The sequence below is a fragment of the Gymnoscopelus braueri genome, assembly GCF_963280865.1.
Source record: "Gymnoscopelus braueri genome assembly, chromosome: 2".
Taxonomy (NCBI): domain Eukaryota; kingdom Metazoa; phylum Chordata; class Actinopteri; order Myctophiformes; family Myctophidae; genus Gymnoscopelus; species Gymnoscopelus braueri.
In genome coordinates, this window is record NC_137604.1 from 4,071,458 (window position 1) to 4,090,540 (window position 19,083).

At 40.1% G+C, this 19,083-nt stretch overlaps 2 protein-coding genes across 3 annotated transcripts in view; both read left to right on the forward strand.

Annotated features, from left to right (window-relative positions):
• The window catches only part of galnt7 (UDP-N-acetyl-alpha-D-galactosamine: polypeptide N-acetylgalactosaminyltransferase 7), a 550,610-nt gene that overhangs the window by 227,679 nt on the left and 303,848 nt on the right, over positions 1-19,083 (forward strand). The gene's annotated exons all lie outside the window — the stretch shown is intronic.
• LOC308104545 (5-hydroxytryptamine receptor 3A-like) lies at positions 722-12,430 on the forward strand (the record flags this gene model as incomplete). The annotated part of the gene is made up of 10 exons (XM_080454985.1): positions 722-848; positions 2,170-2,318; positions 4,126-4,170; positions 5,094-5,203; positions 8,043-8,212; positions 9,260-9,414; positions 9,932-10,142; positions 10,562-10,723; positions 11,329-11,414; positions 12,203-12,430. 10 exons carry the CDS (start codon positions 722-724, stop codon positions 12,428-12,430), a joined length of 1,443 nt encoding a protein of 480 aa, XP_080311111.1.

Consider the following 19,083-nt stretch of genomic DNA (forward strand, 5'->3'; position numbering starts at 1 on the left):
AGTTTTCTGAAAAACGTATGTTGCTACTGTATTATTAAAGGTAGGGTAAGTGATTTTCTTTGGTTAAAATAAGTGTTAAATAGCTCTATATTGTGATAGTACTCATTGCTATAGAGTGTTTGTTCAGTAAAAGGAGTCTCCTTGTCTCTCCAGCTCTTTATAAAACAGAAAATGCATTTTCAGTGCTCTCTGCTGATTGGCTTAAATGTTTTCACCTACCTGAACATGTACTATATTGTGTTTATTAAAGAGCTGGAGAGACCCCTGGGCCCGAACAAACACTCTGTAGCAACGATTACTATCAGAATATAGTACTTTAACCTTTTTAACCAAGAAAAAAAGAATAGAATAAAAAAAAATATCACTTACCCTACCTTTAAAATCTAAAATGACACAGATGCTTCCAGGTTTTAATGGGTTAACCACACCCTAGCGTCCCGAACATGGATGTGAATTAACGTTCGGCCAAAAATAGGAGATCTACAAGCTCGCAAGCCACATATTTGACAATACTTAATAGTCAAATGTTCAATCATGTTCTTATTATGTATACTTTACATTACTTAAGAGCATTTTACAAATATTGTATTTAGGGAAAAAATATCCAATTTGACCTCGAGGTGCCCACTCTTCCTTAGTGCCCACCCTTCCTGTTACCTTCACATTCAGCTAATCTTGTCAAAATGCAATCAACTCATACAAGCTGTCCATACTGAACCACATGTCCCTGGTGTCCATACTGAACCACATGTCCCTGGTGCCAGGCTCAGCATCATTAACTGCAGCCACGACAACCATGATGCCAACCCTGACCCCTCCCCATGACCTGGATCCCACTGCAGGACAAGGTGAGTACAATTGTGTTCAATAACAGTCAACAGAGGAGTATGTTGGGGGTAAAAAAATATATCCTAGGCTCAATATATTAGGCTCTATGCACAGCAGCCATATTGGAAAGAAATTGGGCCTCTTCCTTACTTCCTTCGCAGGTGTTACCAATGATACTAATGAAGGCTCTGTTCCATTCTGGTCAAACAGAGTCAGGGTGTTGACTCAATGGAAACACTAGTAGTAGTAGTAGGCCTAGTAGTAGTATAATAGTAGTATAATTCGAAGCACGGAAGTCAGCGAGTAATTATTTAATTACAGATAAAAGGGGTGGGAGTTTATACGTTTTACTCACTCCTTTTGGATATGTTTAGATTACTTGGTCTATTTTTCTCGTTTATTTTTTGGCTATATTTTAATCTGATATTTAGTTCAAGTCTATTTCTTTGTGATTTCAAAAGTGCAAAAAATGGTTTCTGTTTTTATTAACATTTTCGAAATAAACATGACTAAACTAAACTATACAGATCAAGGCTCTGTTCCATTTAGTGTAGCACAGTGGTTCTCAAAAGTTTTCATTTCAAGAACCCTCATAACTCTGAAAGTGTACAAATGGACAGAACCAAATGGACCCTTACGGGTTCATTTGGTTCCATTTGTACACACTCAAAGTCACACACCCGTAAGGGAGCATTTGGAAACCGCTCAGGGAACCAAGAGGGTCCCTGGACCACACTTTGAGACACACTGGTGTAGCAGAGTGTTTCCAGTGAGTCAACACCCTGACTCTGTTTGACCAGAATGGAACAGAGCCTTCATTAGTATCATTGGCAACAGCCTGTGAAGGTTGTAAGGAAGAGGCCCAATTTCTTTCCAATATGGTCGCTGTGCATAGAGACTGTATTCTCTTTAATTTGAAACATAAAGGTTTCTACGCAGTGAGGGCCGTGGCCAATCAGGGGCCGGTCAGACAACTGCGTCAGCTTCATCAGCTTCCTCGTTCACTTCCGTTATATAGGAGAAAGGGAGTGGAGCATTCAGTTGCATGCCTTGGCGGCGCTTAAGCGTGTGATGCGATGTGACGCATTGTGAGCTTGTAGATCTGCTATTTTAAAAAGATTTGTATGCAATCTATACATTGAAAACTTGTGAAACGGGACCTTCTGCATAATGAGTACTTTTGGTACTTTAAGTACATTTTGATGCCAATACTTTTGTACTTTTACTCGAGTAAATTTTGAATACCGAACTTGTACTTGTAACAGACTATTTCTACAATAGGGTATTGATACTTTTACTCAAGTAAAAACATGTGAGTGCTTCTTCCATCAGTGGTTTCAGGTAAACGGGCGTGTAGCCTCCATGCTGTGGTAGAACACCTGGACATGAGAGCAGACAACAGGCTGTACACGGCCACACGGCCCGTCCTCAACCACACACAGCCCACCGTGGTCTGGATGCTCGTGGCGCTCACCGCTATTCTAGACGTGGTAAGTGAAACATCAAGGGTTTTTTTCAAAGGGTTTCTGCTCTACAAATCTGAATCTTGTTTATTGTCACATTACAGGTTTATTAAGGTGTAAAAAACTGTGGGTGAAATGTGTTTTTGTCAGTGGTGGAAAAAGTACAGTTTTACTTAAGTAAAAGTATCAATACTTCAATGTAGAAGTTGCATGAGCATACAGCAGCTGGTACTGTTCAGAAAATAAGAAAACAAAATAAAATAGGATTTAGAAGACATTTGTAGAATCCCCAGAAGCAAAGATTTGAGTAAAAGATGTTCGCTTAAAAAAAAAACATATAATATATTCAAAGATTCGCACACATTTTCACGAAAAAAAAAATATAGCAGATCTTCAAGTGCCGCACTACGAGCTTGTAGATCTGCTATTTTTAAATAGCCCAAAGACATCTAAAATGACACAGATGCGTTCCCGGTCGTGTTGGGTTAAGGTGCAGAGTAACATTGGACAATGACAATAGTAAGTCATGTAAGAAAGAGTCAGTTCTGTGCCACACACATGTCAGAAGGAGTAAATCGAGTCCGGCATGATGCAGTTATATGTGATCAGTGTATTAGCAAAGTAAGCTCTATACCCAATTTGTAACTCCAGGTCTCTGATGATATTTTATAGCCTCATGGAAAAAAATAGCTGATCTATCACATTGTGAGCTGGTAGAACTGCAATTGTGTTGCCATAGAATGTTTGCCTAATGACATGCCTCAAATTGGGAGTCCATAGTTCAATGGGTCTCAACCTGTGGGTGGGTCCCCACATGATTTTTTTTTTGGGGAGTCCCCAGATGATAAAATATATTTTTGGGGCTGTTGGGCTTGTAGATCGGCTATTTTCACAGTAACTGGCTGGGCAACCAGGGAGCCATGATATACTGTATTATTTATTTGTTTGCATTCAGATCTTTATACCAGTTACTGTTTTATGTCAAGGACCCCTAAATTGATTTATATTTGGCCGCGGACCCCGATCTGAAAATGTGTTGTGCCAGGGACCTCCAGAAGAGAAGATGTGTGTTTATACAGTACAAGCTAGCAGCACGGCACGAAGTGACACGCTGTGAGCTTGTATATCTGCTATTTATATCTTGTATAAAACACGGATACATTGGTTAAAATGACCCCCTTGAACCCACTCAAGGACCCCCTCGTGGTCCCCGGACCCCACTTGAGAACCACTGCTCTATACTGTATGTGTGCATGTGAACCTCATCTGTACTGTGCATTTTAGTTTGCGTCTACTTATTTACAATCGCTCTTCTTACCAGTGGTGGAAAAGGTAATCAAATGTTTTACTTAAAGTAAAAGTATCAATACTGCAATGTAGAAATACTCTGTTACAAGTGAAAGTCCGGAATTCAAAATTTACTTGAGAATAAAAGTACAGAAGTATTGGTATGAAAATACAGTTTTAAGTACAAAGTACTCATTAAGCAGAATGTCCCATTTAAATTTTTCAAACGTATACAAATCTTTTGAAAATAGCAGATCTACAAGCTCACAATGCGTCGCATCGCGATATGTGAGCTTGTAGAAATAGCCGAAATGTATATAGGGTTGAAGTGGTAGTGGAGTAAAAGTACAATATTTGGATCCGAGATATAGAGGAGTATAAGTAAAAATATTGGAAATCAGAAATACTCAAGTAAAGTACAAATACCTCAAAATTGTCTTAAGTAAATGTACTTAGTTACATTCCACCACTGCTTGTTAGTTAGTTTTCAGTTATGAGTTGTGATAGTCAGCTGGTCAATGCTCATCTTGTGTGTGTTTCCTCATAGGTGGAGAAAGACCTGAAACTGGTTTCAAGCATGTGGATTCACATGGTGAGCTCTGGTTAGATATCCTCACTGTATAGGGTGGAAAATGTATTGATTGAATGATTGTTTGTTTGTTTGTTTGTTTGTTTGTTTCCAAAATACAGAATACGGTATTTAGGTGTAAAATAAATAAATACATTTCTGGTAAATTTCTGGTGCCTGTGAGTGTCAGGGGCAGACAATAGCAAATATAAGTGGTTGATTGTAGTGTTTAGAGAAAACACATTTATTTGGAATTGGTAAATATACCAGTGAATGCTTATATTAAAACATGTTTTTGTTTGATTGAAAAAGTTACACATTATGACTTAAATATTATTCCTGATTTAGGGGGCACGGTGGCGCAGTCGGTAGCGCTGTCGCCTCACAGCTAGAAGGTCCTCGGTTTGATTCCTGCCGGAGACGCTGTGGGCGCTGGGGGCGTGTCCTATCCTCCGCGTCATCAGTGCCCATACCCTAGGAGTTTGTATGTTCTCCCCGTGTCTCCTAGGGTAGTTAATACCCTCACAAAAACATGTAGTAATCCTGGTCGCTATACCGCCTCCCCCATGACAGCTGGGGTGCCTGATGGAGGGGAAAGGAACTGGTTGGAATAACGTGTTCCTTCCACGCGCTACGTCCTACCGGGGAAACTCCCCCCCTGTCAGGTGCTAGAAGGTCAGTTGGCTCTCATGCATTGAAGGAGGCATGAGCTCGGCTCTGGGCTCCCTAGGCTGGCGGGGGGAGTGTAGCGCCCAGGATAACTTAGATAATTTGCACCGGGTGAAAAGGGGTTACAAAATCTTGGGATAAAAAAATAAAAACACTTTCATTTGGAATGGGTAAATAGACCAGTGAAAGCTTATAGTAAAACATGTTTTTGTTCAATTGAAAAAGTTACACATTATGACTTTAAAATGATTCCTGATTTAAATGTCCTTCTCCTGCAGATGTGGGATAATGAGCACATATCCTGGGACCCCTCTAAGTTCTGTGGAATTGAGGAAATTTCTGTCCCCACTGAATGGCTGTGGAAGCCAGACATCATCATCGAAGAGAGGTATGGATACACGCGTGCAGCCATGCTGTACATTACACACACACACACACACGCACACACGCACTAAAGGTGCATACAAAAGTATTGGAATCAAAAGGTACTTAAAGTACCAAAAAGTTCAAAATGTATAAAATGTCGAACAAATATTTTGAAAATAGCCGATCTCCAACCTCACAATGCGTTGCAATGCATTGTGAGTTTGTAGATCGTCTATTTTCAAATGGCCGAAATGCATATAGGGCTGAAGTGGGTAATGTATGTTTTGTAATAATAATTAAAATCTACAAAGTAACTAGTAACTAAAGTTTTCAAATAATTGTATTGGAGTAAAAGAACAATATTTGACTCTGAGAAGTAGTGGAGTAGAGGAAGAGGGAAGAGGGACAGCTGCAGAAAGAGAGAGAGAGGGAGAGAGAGGTTCAGCCTGGATGGAGTGGGAGAGTCTGACAGAAGGATGGAGCAAGGAGGCCCTCTAGGGGCGGAGTTAGGTACAGCAGTGATGGACAGGCCCCAGGAAAGAAATTCCACACAAATACACATCATCATCATCATCATCATCATCATCATCACATGATGAAACCTCTGAGGACGAGGGAGCAGAGCCTGTGAGAGTGATTGACGAGATACTCAGGGTAATCACAAGCAGAACAAAAAGGATGTTGTCTAAAATGGTGAAAACAGGGCCAAACACAGCTGGTTACCATGCCAACATCATAATAATTCATAATAATTAGGATGAAGTCATTGATGCTGTTGTTGATTATGTTGCGTATTTATGTCATGTTATAATTCATTACGATGTTGATCATGCTGTGTCCGGGTAGGTCAGTCGGTAGAGCTCCTGCCTGTAGGCTATCCTGAGCACCGCCAACTCAGTGTATGAATAGTATTGATTGATTGTTTGAATACTTTATTTAGAAGGTTGCAGAGAAAAAGCACATGGAAGTACAGTTTACAATACACGGTCAACTCAAATGGATTGCTCATGAAAGCCGCAATGGCTTGTTTCAAATGAGATCCCCACACACTCAATTCATGGAGACATTAAAAAACAGACAGATAAACACTACAACATATAAACAGTTTAAAGGTAAGGGAAAAAAAAGTACAGTAAACAGTTCAGGGGGGGGGGGGTTAGGTTATGACTTTAACAGGGGCCCGTTTGGAATTGCAGCCTCCTGAAGGTATTTTTTTAGGGCAGTTTTGAAAGTGAGTAGGGTAAAAAAAAAAAAAAGTAAGTAAAAAAATCCTCAAAAGTGTACCTAAGTAAATGTACTTAGTTACTTTACACCACTGGTGTTACACAATGTGAAATGAAAACATTCTGGAAAGCTGTGTGTGTTGTTAGGAAAATTAGATTTAAAGTCTATAAGTATGATACATGTGTCTGTAGAAAACTGCATAATTGTAAGAGTAAAAAGGGGGAACTAACACATCTAGAATAGAAGACCTTTGATTTATAGCTATGATAGTCATATGATGTTTTGACATTTTGTATAGTGGCTCATGTTTATATCCTGGTATTTACACATAACTGCTCTAAGTTCAAATATTCTGATCACTTAAGCCACACATTGATATAGACCTTTATACTGTGCGTATATTTTAATCACTGGTATGACTAAAAGTGTTGAGTTTTAGTTTAACTGTGTCATTATAACTTTATTCAAAGAAAATGTGTTTACCAAGAATGAGAGGAGATCATAGTGAAAGGAGGCCCTGTCTCTCCCTCACTCTCATTCACTCCCTTTCTTCAGAGGAATGTCTCACTGGAAATACAGGCTTGATTGATTGATTGATTGATTGATTGATTGATGTAGTTTATTTAGAAAGACATGAGAATAGTACATGACAGTACATAACAGTACATGGAAGTACAAATTCACAATACAAGGTCTACTAAACTGGAAACCCTCATTAAGCATAACGCTTGTTTAAGATGAGAACCCCATGCACACAAATCATGATGAAGGCACTAGTGGTGCCTAAAAAATAATAATATTGGGTCATAACAATCGTATACTCTTGTTGTAATACTCTTATAGTAATATACTAAAAGCTTTATATGGATAACAAAATGACATAAAATTACACAGCAGTATTCAGAGTGTTAGTTCCCAGGAAATAGAAACTAAAAATGCCATAAAGCTTGGCCAAATTATTAGACAAAGGTCTCATAGAAGCTTATCAGCGCCTAAAAGTTAGGGAGGGTAGCCATCGAAGGGAGGTGAGGAGCCCAGAGGCCTGTGACGGGAAGGCGTGAAGATACCAAGGCTACGGTCCAGCGTGAGAACAGCAGGAAGAGTGATCAACCAACTTCTGCAACCAACAGCGACATCTATTGATAATGTTTTATGAAAATGTATATTATCGCTGGATTAGGGAAAGGATGCTTCAGTGCAGAAATCGCCCTGTCTCGAGCATCATTACTCTGTGAGAGGGATAGATTTTTGTATCCAGCGCGCTGTTATTGAGTGGTATTGTATCTTTATTGTTTGTTTGATAATTCATTCTAATAGTTCATAGGCTCATAAATAATTGTAAACTTAGTTTAAAGATAATAAATGATTTGATCTCACAATTGTAAATCTCCTGTCACTTTCATTTTTAAGGGTGTTTAAACGTCTCCCCACTGAACCAAGTACCTTATCTAGATTTACTTTTAATGGTGTCATAGGTTCAGCAGTAAATCTAACAGTGTGTGTGCCGTGTGTGTGCGTGCGTGCGTGCGTGTGTGTGTGTGTGTGTGTGTGTGTGTGTGTGTGTGTGTGTGTGTGTGTGTGTGTGTGTGTGTGTGTGTGTGTGTGTGTGTGTGTGTGTGTGTGTGTGTCTCTTCCAGGTTAGAGATGGATAAGGTGGTTCTGAGCCCCTACGTCCTCATAGACAGCAATGGGACGGTCATGGCTCTGAACAAAGAGGTGGTGGTCAGCATGTGCAGGATGAACGTCTACAAGTTCCCCTTCGACACTCAGTCCTGCAACCTCACCTTTTCCTCTGGGATATATTACTGTGAGGGTTATATTACTGTGAGGGTTATATTACTGTGGGATATATTACTGTGAGGTTTATATTACTGTGGGATATATTACTGTGAGGGTTATATTACTGTGGGATATATTACTGTGAGGGTTATATTACTGTGGGATATATTACTGTGAGGGTTATATTACTGTGGGATAAATTACTGTGAGGGAGTCACCTGTGTGTGTTTTAAAACCCTTTAAGACGGGAAACACATCTGTGTCATTTTTAGATTTCTTTGGCTATTCAAAAATAGCAGATGTACTTGTAGATCTGCTATTTTTGATTTATTTTTCTTTATTTTTCTTTCATTTATTCAGGGAAGCCCATTGAGAGCAAGCTCTCTTTTTCAAGGGCGCCCTGATAACAGCATATAAAACATATAAAATACATACAAAATGATGAGCTTGTAGATCTGCTATTTATGAGAAATCTTGAAAATGTGTGCAAATCTTTGAATATATAGGTTTGAATATATATGGGGGTCCGCGGTCAAATACATCATCATTTTGGGGGTCCTTCCTGGAAAGGCTGGAGCACCACTGATATAGCAACATACGTTTTTTCGAAAAGCTGTTATAATATTCAAAGATTTTCACAATTCTTCACGATTTTTTCGTCAAGATCTACAAGCTCATAAGTGCTGCGCTATATGAGCTTGTATTTTTGCTAGTTTTGAATAGCTAAAGAAATCTTAAAATGACACAGATACGTTCCCGGTCGCATCGTGACGCATTGTGAGCTTGTAGATCAGCTATTTTCAAATGGTCTAAATGTATATAGGGCTGAAGTGGTTAATGTAAGTTTTGTCATAATAATCTAAATCAGCAAAGTAACTAGTAACTGAAGTCAAATAAATGTAGTGGAGTAGAAGTAAAAGTATTGGAAATTAGAAATAGGCCTACTCTAGTAAAGTACCAAATACCTCAAAATTGCACTTTAAGTACAGTAGGCTACTAGATAAATTAATAAAAAGTACTTAGTTACTTTCCACCAATGATTACCTTGTTGTTTCCTTCTCCGTTCCTTCACCAGCCGATCAGCTGAAGCTCAAGACATCCGTTGACAACGAAGACATCAGATTCATAACCACCATGATGATTAGAGAGGAGTACGACTGGATGTTTGAAGACTTCTCCTTCATGGAAGTCAACGAGACGGGCCTCAGACCCCAGATGATCGTCTACACTGTAACTATCACACAAGCATTGGTTCAGGGACCCCCAGGGGTCCTTGGGGGGGGGGGGCTTCAAGTGGTTAATGTGAAAAAAAAAGAAGAAGTTCCTATCACATGAATATTTGCTGGCCCCCCTGTAATAACTCTGAGGACCCCCTAGGGGTCCCAGACCCCCTGTTGAAGACCTGTGGGCTAGGGTGTTTTCTACATTTTAATGTGAATGGCGACACTTGCACTTGTCAAATCTGAGCTGTCTCTCTATAGACCCCTTAACAGACGACGTCACACTGGCTCCAAATGTCACACTGGCTCCAAATGAAACCCATTTTGTCAGGTCTCTCTAGGGCGCGCCTCACTAGCCAACACACACACAGGGGGTTGGGGTGTTCTGAAACCAGTGCACCCCGAAACAACAGGTTGAGAATTGATTGCATGAAACAATCACCTGTGCGTCCACCGTCCAGTCTCAATGTAGGTAAACAAATAATTGGTCTATAGGCTGACCTTCTAACATCTCCTCCTCCTATTAGGTCACCATGAAGAGGAAGGCCGTCCTCTACATCGTCAACTTCCTGTTGCCCGTCTTGTTCTTCCTGTGTCTGGACATGGCGTCTTTCCTGATCTCGGACGGCAGCGGCGAGAAGCTGAGCTTCAAGGTCACCGTGCTGCTCGCCGTCACCGTTTTACAGCTGATTCTCAACGAGATCCTGCCCGCCACGTCCAACAGAATGCCCATCATAGGTAAATAAACGCCCATGGGATTTGGGCTGTGGCCCCCCGAAGCAACACTGTCGATCTGAAAATGTTTTTGAAACATTTCACAACTCAAATCTTGTATGGGGGTCCCTGGCAGTGATGGAATAAGTACTCAAAATGTGTTGTTGTTTAACTTAAGTAAAAAGTAAAAAAGTAAAAAGTATCAATACTGCAATGTAGAAATACTCTACTCTCAAAGTCCGGAATTCTAAATCCACTTGAGTGTATCAAAATGTTCTATACCAAAAGTAGAAAGTACACATTACGCAGAAGTTTTCAAATGTATAAAAAGCTTTTGAAAATAGCAGATCTCCAAGCTCACAATGATTGATGATGAGCATGATTAGATAACAATGTATTTAGACATTATGGTTACACTCACTGAATTGTGTCTCTGCTCACAGCCATGTACTGCTGTGGGAGCTTTGCTCTGATGCTGCTAAGTCTGCTGGAGACCATTCTGGTGACGTATCTGTTGGAAAAGGACTCTCTCCGCCAGAAGACAGAGACGGACAAAGGCCACAACCTGAAGGAGGACGAGGCCCAAGGCCACGGCCGTGGCAGAGGTGAGACCATTGCTGTACAATTATGATTCAGTCATTTAGCAGACCCTCCTTTGTGTCTGCTAAAAAGAAAACCTGTGTAAAAAAAACTTTCTGTTATTGAACAAACACTCTGTAGTCATGCATGCTATCAGAAAATAGTGCTTTAACCTTTAGAAAAATTTCTTGTTTTGACCAAAAAATATCACTCACCCTCCCTTTAATATTGTGAATCATATAACTCAGTGGTTTCCTTTAATATTGTGAATCATATAACTCCGGGGACCACTAGTGGTCCTTGAGGGAGCACCAGGGGGTCCCCAGCGAAATTAGTTAACATAGCGTCACAATCATTTTAACCACTTAGCTTTGGCTATTCAAAAATAGCAGATATACAAGCTCATAGCGTGGCACCGAGTGAAAAACCTTGAAAAAGTGTGCATATCTTTGAATATTTATATATTTTTAAAGCGGAAATTAACTGATATCTTTGATTCTGGGGGTCCCTGGCACAAAACATTTTCAAATGGGGGTCCGCGGCCAAATGCATATCAATTTAGGGGTCCTAGGCATGAAAAAGGTTGAAAACCACTGATATAACTCATAACGTGGACTGTGTGTCATTGCAGAGAGGAGATGTAAGTGGTGTCCATGCTTTCACAATGTCCCTGGTGGTGATGGAGACACACATGAGCTTCAGAGTGTGGCTGGAGAGGTTAGCATGATGTCACCATGGTGTTTGTACATGTGTGTAGGCCTAGTGTACTGTACATAAAGAAAACATTGGGGGCTACGGGTGGAAATGTGCATTTGCTAAATCTGGTGTATTATGAACTGTTCATTATGCGCTGTCCCATCTAAATAAACAAATAAGTAAAGTAACCATTTGGACAAATAATAAGGATTGTCTTACTTTAATTGTTAGATAGATAGATACCTTTATTATCCGGCGGGGGGAATAGACACATATCATCATCTACTCAGGCTTTTTTGTGCGCCCCAGACAATTGTTTAATTGCTTGTTTCAATATGTAGATATTTGATATTCATTCATTCAGTAGTCCATATATAGGCATATGGGCATACACTGATGACATCAGGAATCTCCACATGGGCATGACAGACAGACAGACAGACAGACAGACAGACAGACAGACTGACTGACTGACTGACTGACTGACTGACTGACACAGAGCTCTCCATAACTGACAGACGGGTACAACGGGTGGTGCATAACCGGGTGATGCATGGATTCTCGACTTGCATTATTCCTGAGTAGCCCGATGCCCAGGTCTAGTATATGAAAAAGTTATTGAAAAAACATGACCCCCTCAGATGGATAATATCAGTCACCAGAACCAAGGACTTGTGTTTTCAATGAATCTGACATGGTTCAAATGGAGTTGATAGGTCTAAGAAATGTATATCAAATATCTACATTTTGAATCAAGCAATATTCACTAATATTAATAATCTAATCTAATGTAACGTAATCTGTTTCAGGACAGTAATCTCAAAGAGGAATCCCATGGATTTCGTGTGATCCTGGATGAGTTGAGAGATCTGGAGAAGAATGTGCATTTGTTCTTTAAGAGCAAGGAAGATGGAGGCCGGCCTGGTTACTGGAGCAGAATGGCCACGACAATCAACAGAGCGTTCTTCATTTTCTATGTGACAACAGTCATGGTGTTTCTGATCGTCATCTATAACCAATGGAATCCTGAATACTAAAACCAGACACGCTGCCGCTATAGAGAAGTGGTTCTCAACCTGTGGGTCGGCACCCCCAGGGGGGTCCCCACATGACTTTGCGGGGGTCCCCAGATGACAATAAAGTTACAATTTTAGGACTTTTAATATAACTGGGGAAAAAAAGTGAAAATGTAATTAAATGAAAAAAGCATTTTCCATTACTGATTTTTTTTTTAAACATAGCTGATCTACAAGCTCACAACACCTCGCAGTGGAGCTGAGTCAAACTAAATGTAAAGTAATGCCTCAACTCCTACAATTCCAAGTGCTTGTCAGGATGGGGGTCCCCAGTTCAAATATGATTATTTTGGGGGGTCCCCAGTTCAAATATGATTCTTTTGGGGGGGTCGCGGACTGAATAGGTTGAGAACCACTGCTATAGAGCACCCAAGTCTGACGTCACTTCTGTTACACACTCCTGGATCACCGAGGTATGTTATAATTTTAACATGGCTTCATGTAAGAGCTGTGTTCTAAAAATAAACAAATGAGGTGTGTGATTTTACTCATATGGATATGAAGCATCAACTGACGGTGAAAAGGTACTAATTCATCCAAAGATTAAGAAAACTAGTCCATACCCGTCGGGGGATATGAGCTCCCAAAGTATGTTCAGTGTGGGTTGTGCGCTGTGCACAGACAGAGGCCCTCATTTATCAATGGAGCGTAAAAAACGGCTTATATTTTTCCATAAATTCGGCCGTACCCCAACGTCCAAGTCACATTTATGAAGCGATCCTATACAGCCAATCCTAACGTACATTTGGTCGGAGCCTTGATAAATCTCACGTCTGAAAACGAGCGTCATTTAAATAACACGCCCTTAAATATTCTCGAAACGCCCCGATTTTACGACATGAAGAACCAGAATACGACCAAACAAATCGTGAAAAGCCAATAAGAAAGAGTTTCCCCCGCTCGCCACACACGCACACTTTCTCTCTCTCACACACGCACATCGCACACACACACACACGCCCAACTGTGTCTGTCATGTAATCCGTAACGGTACAATCTTTGTCACGTAGGCCTGTAGCCTACATGAATGTCATATTATGATACCAATCACATCGCCATGAATGGAATACGTTTGTATATTCATTTATTTAACCCATACCGAGCACTGCGTGTTCAAGTTACTCTAAAATAAAGCAGTCATGAAGGCTATTCCCCATAAGACTTGGGCGGGCTGCAGTGATCCTGTGCCGCCACGTTAATAAGAGATTGGAGCGTCGGGTTTATATCCTTAACCCAGCCAGGTTGTAGCCTACTGCCTACATAACTCCATACCATAGGACACGCTACTGTAAGTTTGTAGATCTCACTGTCCATGAAAAGATGGTCCGAAAATGCTCTCGCAAAAGTGCTCGTGGGGACAGTGAGTCACGTGAGTTTCCAACGCTTCTTCAGGGTACCGCCTCAAAATTCATTCCATTTTCTCCAAACACAGATATGTTATCAAATGTAAAATATCATAAACGACACAGAGTCACATATCCACAGACAGAATCGCCAGACTGTTTTTGTTTAGTTTTTTGGAACACAGTTCTTATAGGATGTAATGTTGAAAAAGTCTATGGGATTTAGAATGGAGAAAATAATAATTCTGTGACGCAGACGCAGGAGAGAAGAGAAGTGATGTCAGGACTTTGTTTCTTTGTTTCTTTGCTTCTCTTCTGAATGTTGGACACATTCAGCTGTGTAAAAAGGTTGAATACAGGCCCACAGCATGCTAATCTTTCCTACATTATGCAACATTCCATGTGTTTGTTGTTAGCAAATGTCTGGATGCTGATTAAAATGCAGTATAGATTTTTAAAATGCTAATACAAAGACAGTAGAAAATTAACCCATCATTAACAAGAAGCATGTTGACACAAACATATAGAAGAGCCGGTGTCATCTGTAATAGGCAGGCTCTATGCAGCAGCCATATTGGAAAGAAATTGGGCCTCTTCCTTACTTCCTTCACAGGAGTTACCAATGATACTAATGAAGGCTCTGTTCCATTCTGGTCAAACAGAGTCAGGGTGCTCATATTGTTGCATGTTGGCTCACTAGAAACACTCTGCTACACCACCAGTGGGTCTCAAAGTGAGGTCCAGGGACCCTCATGGTTCCTTGAGGGGGCTCCAAATGGACCCTTACGGGTGTGTAACTCTCTCAGGTCCTTGAAATTAAAAGGTTTTAGAACTACTGTGCTACTACACTAAATGGAACAGAGTCTCCATTAGTATCATTGGGAGCCTATTCCCGTGTGTTTCTCCCAGGTGCCACTAGAGGTCCCCAGTGTTCCACACACGTGTTCCTGTGTCTTCCCTCTACTGTGTCATCATTACCTCATTAAGCATGTATAGTATTTATCACTTTTGAAAATGAAGCCTGCCCTGCATTAAAACCATGTATAACTAAATAGAAGATAAAAAGAAAAGTACGAAAGAAAACTGTCTATTTGTGTTCATTTGTTAGTGTCAGTGGACAGTGGTGGAAAAAGTACTCAAATTCTTTACTTAAAGGGGAAATCCACCCATTTTCAATATTTAACTATGTCATTAATATAGCATAAAGGAGTTGTGTGGAAATAAGAAAAAATTTAAAAAAAAATTAACATTGCAAAAAAATGTAACATTGCAAAAAAATTAACATTGCAAATTACACTGTGATGACTCATCATGGTGTAATTTGCAATGTTAATTTTTTTGCAATGTTACATTTTTTTGCAATGTAAATTTTTTTTTTAATTTTTTCTTATTTCCACACAACTCCTTTATGCTATATTAATGACATAGTTAAATATTGAAAATGGGTGGATTTCCCCTTTAAGTAAAAGTACCAATACTGCACTATATAAATACTCTGATACAAGTAAAAGCCCAGAATTCAAAATTTACTTGAGTAAAAGTACACAAGTATTGGCATCAAAATGTACTTAAAGTACCAAAAGTAAAAGTACTAAATATTTGAAAATAGCAGATCTACAAGCTCACAGCGCGTCGCGATGCGACGCGTTGTGAGCTTATAGATCGGCTATTTTCAAATAGCCTAGGTATAAAATAGGGCAAAAGGGGTAAATGTATGTTTTATAATGTAATAATTGAGTAAAAGTACAAAAGTATTGGCATCAAATTGTACTTAAAGCACAAAAAGTTAAAGTGCAGAAAGTCCCATTTCAGGTTTCAAATCTTTTGAAAATAGCAGATCGCTCACATTTGTGATAATAATCAAAATCTGCAAAGTGACTGGTAACTAAAGCTGTAAAATAATTGTAGTGGAGTAAAAAGTACAATATTTGCCTCTGAGATGTAGTGGAGTAGAAGTATAAAGTATCAAAAAATGGAAATACTCAAGTAAAGTAAAAAAATAATACCTCACAATTGTACTTAAGTACGGTACTTGAGTAAATGTACTTAGTTACTTAACACCACTGTCCCACTCCCTGGCTCTGGTGCGTTAATGACGTCTTTGCATGTCATTTTGTATTGTCAATAAAGATGTGAAGAAAAAGAGAATCCTTGCCGCTTATCAAGGATCCTATTAAAAAAGGATGTATCACTTACGTCACGTTGTCCACTTCCGCCTCTTTCGGTGCCTTTTTAAACGGACGTCAGTGACGTAACAGATGGATCCTTCTCTACACGTATCCGTGGGTTGGCTCTTTGCAGTGTCGCCATGTCCGCTTATTATAAGGTACTTTTGGGCTTATTTTTCTGTGAAGTTGCTCAGCGGTTGCGCTGCGGGGGCTTGTTTCTAAAGTGTAGTTGCTTATATGGGCTTGTTTCTAATGTCGTTTAAACCAGTGGTTCTCAAACATTTTCATATCAAGGAAACCCCCCAAATTGATATGTAATTATTTGTCCACAGACCCCCCCGATCGGAAAATATTTTGTGCCAAAGAGACCCCAATACAAGATTTTGCGGATTTGAAAATATTCCCAAATGTTCACTTTTTTTCCTAGATTTACAGCAGATATACAAGCTCGAGTTTAGATCGGCTATTTTCAAATAGCCAACGGTTTAAAGTGCTCATGTCGTTCTTTTGGGCTTGTTTTCATAGACCTGGTTGCTTATTACTCCCGCACAGTCTGGCAACACAGTCTGGTCGTGACTCGTGAATGTGATTGGACCAGATTCAAAATGGACGCGCCTGCTGTGCTGTGTTTCCTCATCAGCTGGAACGAGAAGAAAGTTGAACGCACGTTTGAACGCGTTTATTTCCCATTAAATCGTCAGAGAATAAAGAGTCATTTATTTGCCAGAGAGAGGTAAGTGCATCTACTTCTTAAACTATCCCTGATACATGACTGTCTGTCATAGTCATGGATGACCTTCAACATAGTGTCTGCACGTTCTCCCCTTTTGGCCCGTACATCTACATAAACGTTCAGATTTCAAATATAAAGTGCTGACCCCATGGCCACGGATGTTACAATTATGTACGGGCCGTCAGAAGTACCTGTATGTTCCGTATTGTACAATAAAAAACATCTTAATCCGATCGGTGGCCATTTTCTCCGTATTTCCATCATATGCTTTCAACTACGCGACCCTATTGGGTGGGAGGTGTATTGCACTCTGATACATTATAACTCTATGAGAAAATGGCCACCGATCGGATTAAAATCGTTTTTTATTGAACAATACGGAAGATCCTGGTATTTCTGTTAGCTCGTACATAATTGTAACATTTCTGTGCATGGGGTAAGCACTTTATATTTGAAATCTGAACGTTTATGTAGATGTACGGACCAAAAAGGGAGAAAGTGCAAACACTATGTTGAAGTTCATTCATGACGGTCCGTCTTGGATCCATGGCTAGTGCTAGCTTTAATCATCTGTGGCCGATTCTGTCGGAAGTTCCCAATGGGCGGTAGTGACGGGTAGTGACAGGGCGCATCCGGTGAAACCCGGAATTACACTAAATGTAAACAGGAACTAAACGAGGGTGAAAAAATGGCGTTCGGCCACAGACGGCATTAAAACACTTCTTTATTGAAAGATATGGATTATTACATTAAACTACTACCCCGTAGAGACAGTTAACATTTGGAGCTTGGGGGTAAGCACCTTTTTTAATTTTCAATTTGTACATGTTTGGAGTGTCTACGGGGCATAGTGCTGAAAGTCCCTGTGTCCATGGGGGGTGAACCCTACAACTCTCGTAGATTGAAAACGTCAGAATCATGAATACGTCTACGAGAGTTGTATTCTACAGCTAGGCTAGTGCATTTACTTCTTAAACACAACGACGTCATGATGTAGTCACTGTTTGAATGCTCCTGTTAGTTTTGTTGTGCTAACATAGCATCCATTGACTTGTTTGTTAGTTTAAATCAGTGGTTCTTCTAAACCTTTCAGTTCGTTACCGCCACAAAATAATCCCATATTTAAACTGGGGACCCCACAAAATAATTATTTTGAACTGGGGTGGGGACACCCCAAAATAATCTTATTTGAACTGGGGTGGGGACCCCCCAAAATAATCTTATTTTGAACTGGGGACCCCCCAAATAATCCTATTTGAACTGGTGACCCTCCAAAAAATCCTATTTGAACTAGGGACAATCACTGGAATTGTAGGACCTGAGGCATTACATTTAGTTTGACTCAGTTCCACAGATAAATATTGTGAAAATACCAGATTGAGGGTTTAATGTTAAATTAATACATCTCTCTCCAGACACCCCGATCTCGCCCAGCCGTCTTCATCCTCCCTGGCTGGTGGTACATCAGCAGACGTCTCAGATGATGCATCTTTTGAGTCTCACATTCCTCCAGTCCCCTTCATGGACCTGCAGGCAGTTGATGCTCCCAAAGACAGGTATCATATAACAGTGGTTCTCAAACCTTTTCATGTCAAGGACCCCCAAAATGATATGTATTTGGCTGCGGACCCCCTATCTCAAAAATATTTTTTGCTAGGGACTTATATATACTTATATATAAATAGCAGATCTACAGGCTCATAGCGCGGCACTCGGTGCCGCTCTATGAGCTTGTAGATCTGCTATTTTTGAAAAATCGTGAGAATTTGTGCAAATCTTTGAATATACAAAATATTTTGTTCCAGGGACCCCCAGGAGCAAAGATTTGAGTTACAAATGTTCGCTTAAAAAAATAATATTATATTCAAAGATTTGCACACATTTTCACGATTATTTTTTCAAAAATATTAGATCTACAAGCTCATAGCACGACACTCGGTGCCGCACTATGAGCTTGTAGATCTGCTATTTTTTTAATAGCCAAAGAAATCTAAAATTACAGAGATGCGTTCCGGTATTGAATGGGTTAAACACAAAAAAAAAAATCGTTTTGTTCCTAAGAGGCCTGTGATCCCAACGTTCAGAAACACGGTTTAAGGTAACCATCTCATTGGTCACAGAGGCAGAGAGATGAGCAGATACCACCATGGTCCATGAACTGTAAAACGAACCACGTTGACATGGATGGAGCGCACAGTTGATCAGCTGACGGACAAGAACGCAGAGCTCTCTCTCTGTCCAGGTAATAAACAGTGGAAGATGAAATGGAATAACGTTGGCACTTGATCTCAGCTCCACTTATTTAGTAGCCTCGGAAACCCATGCTTTTTTTTTTGTTACAAAAGAAAAAAAGCCTGGGGGAGCCATGCA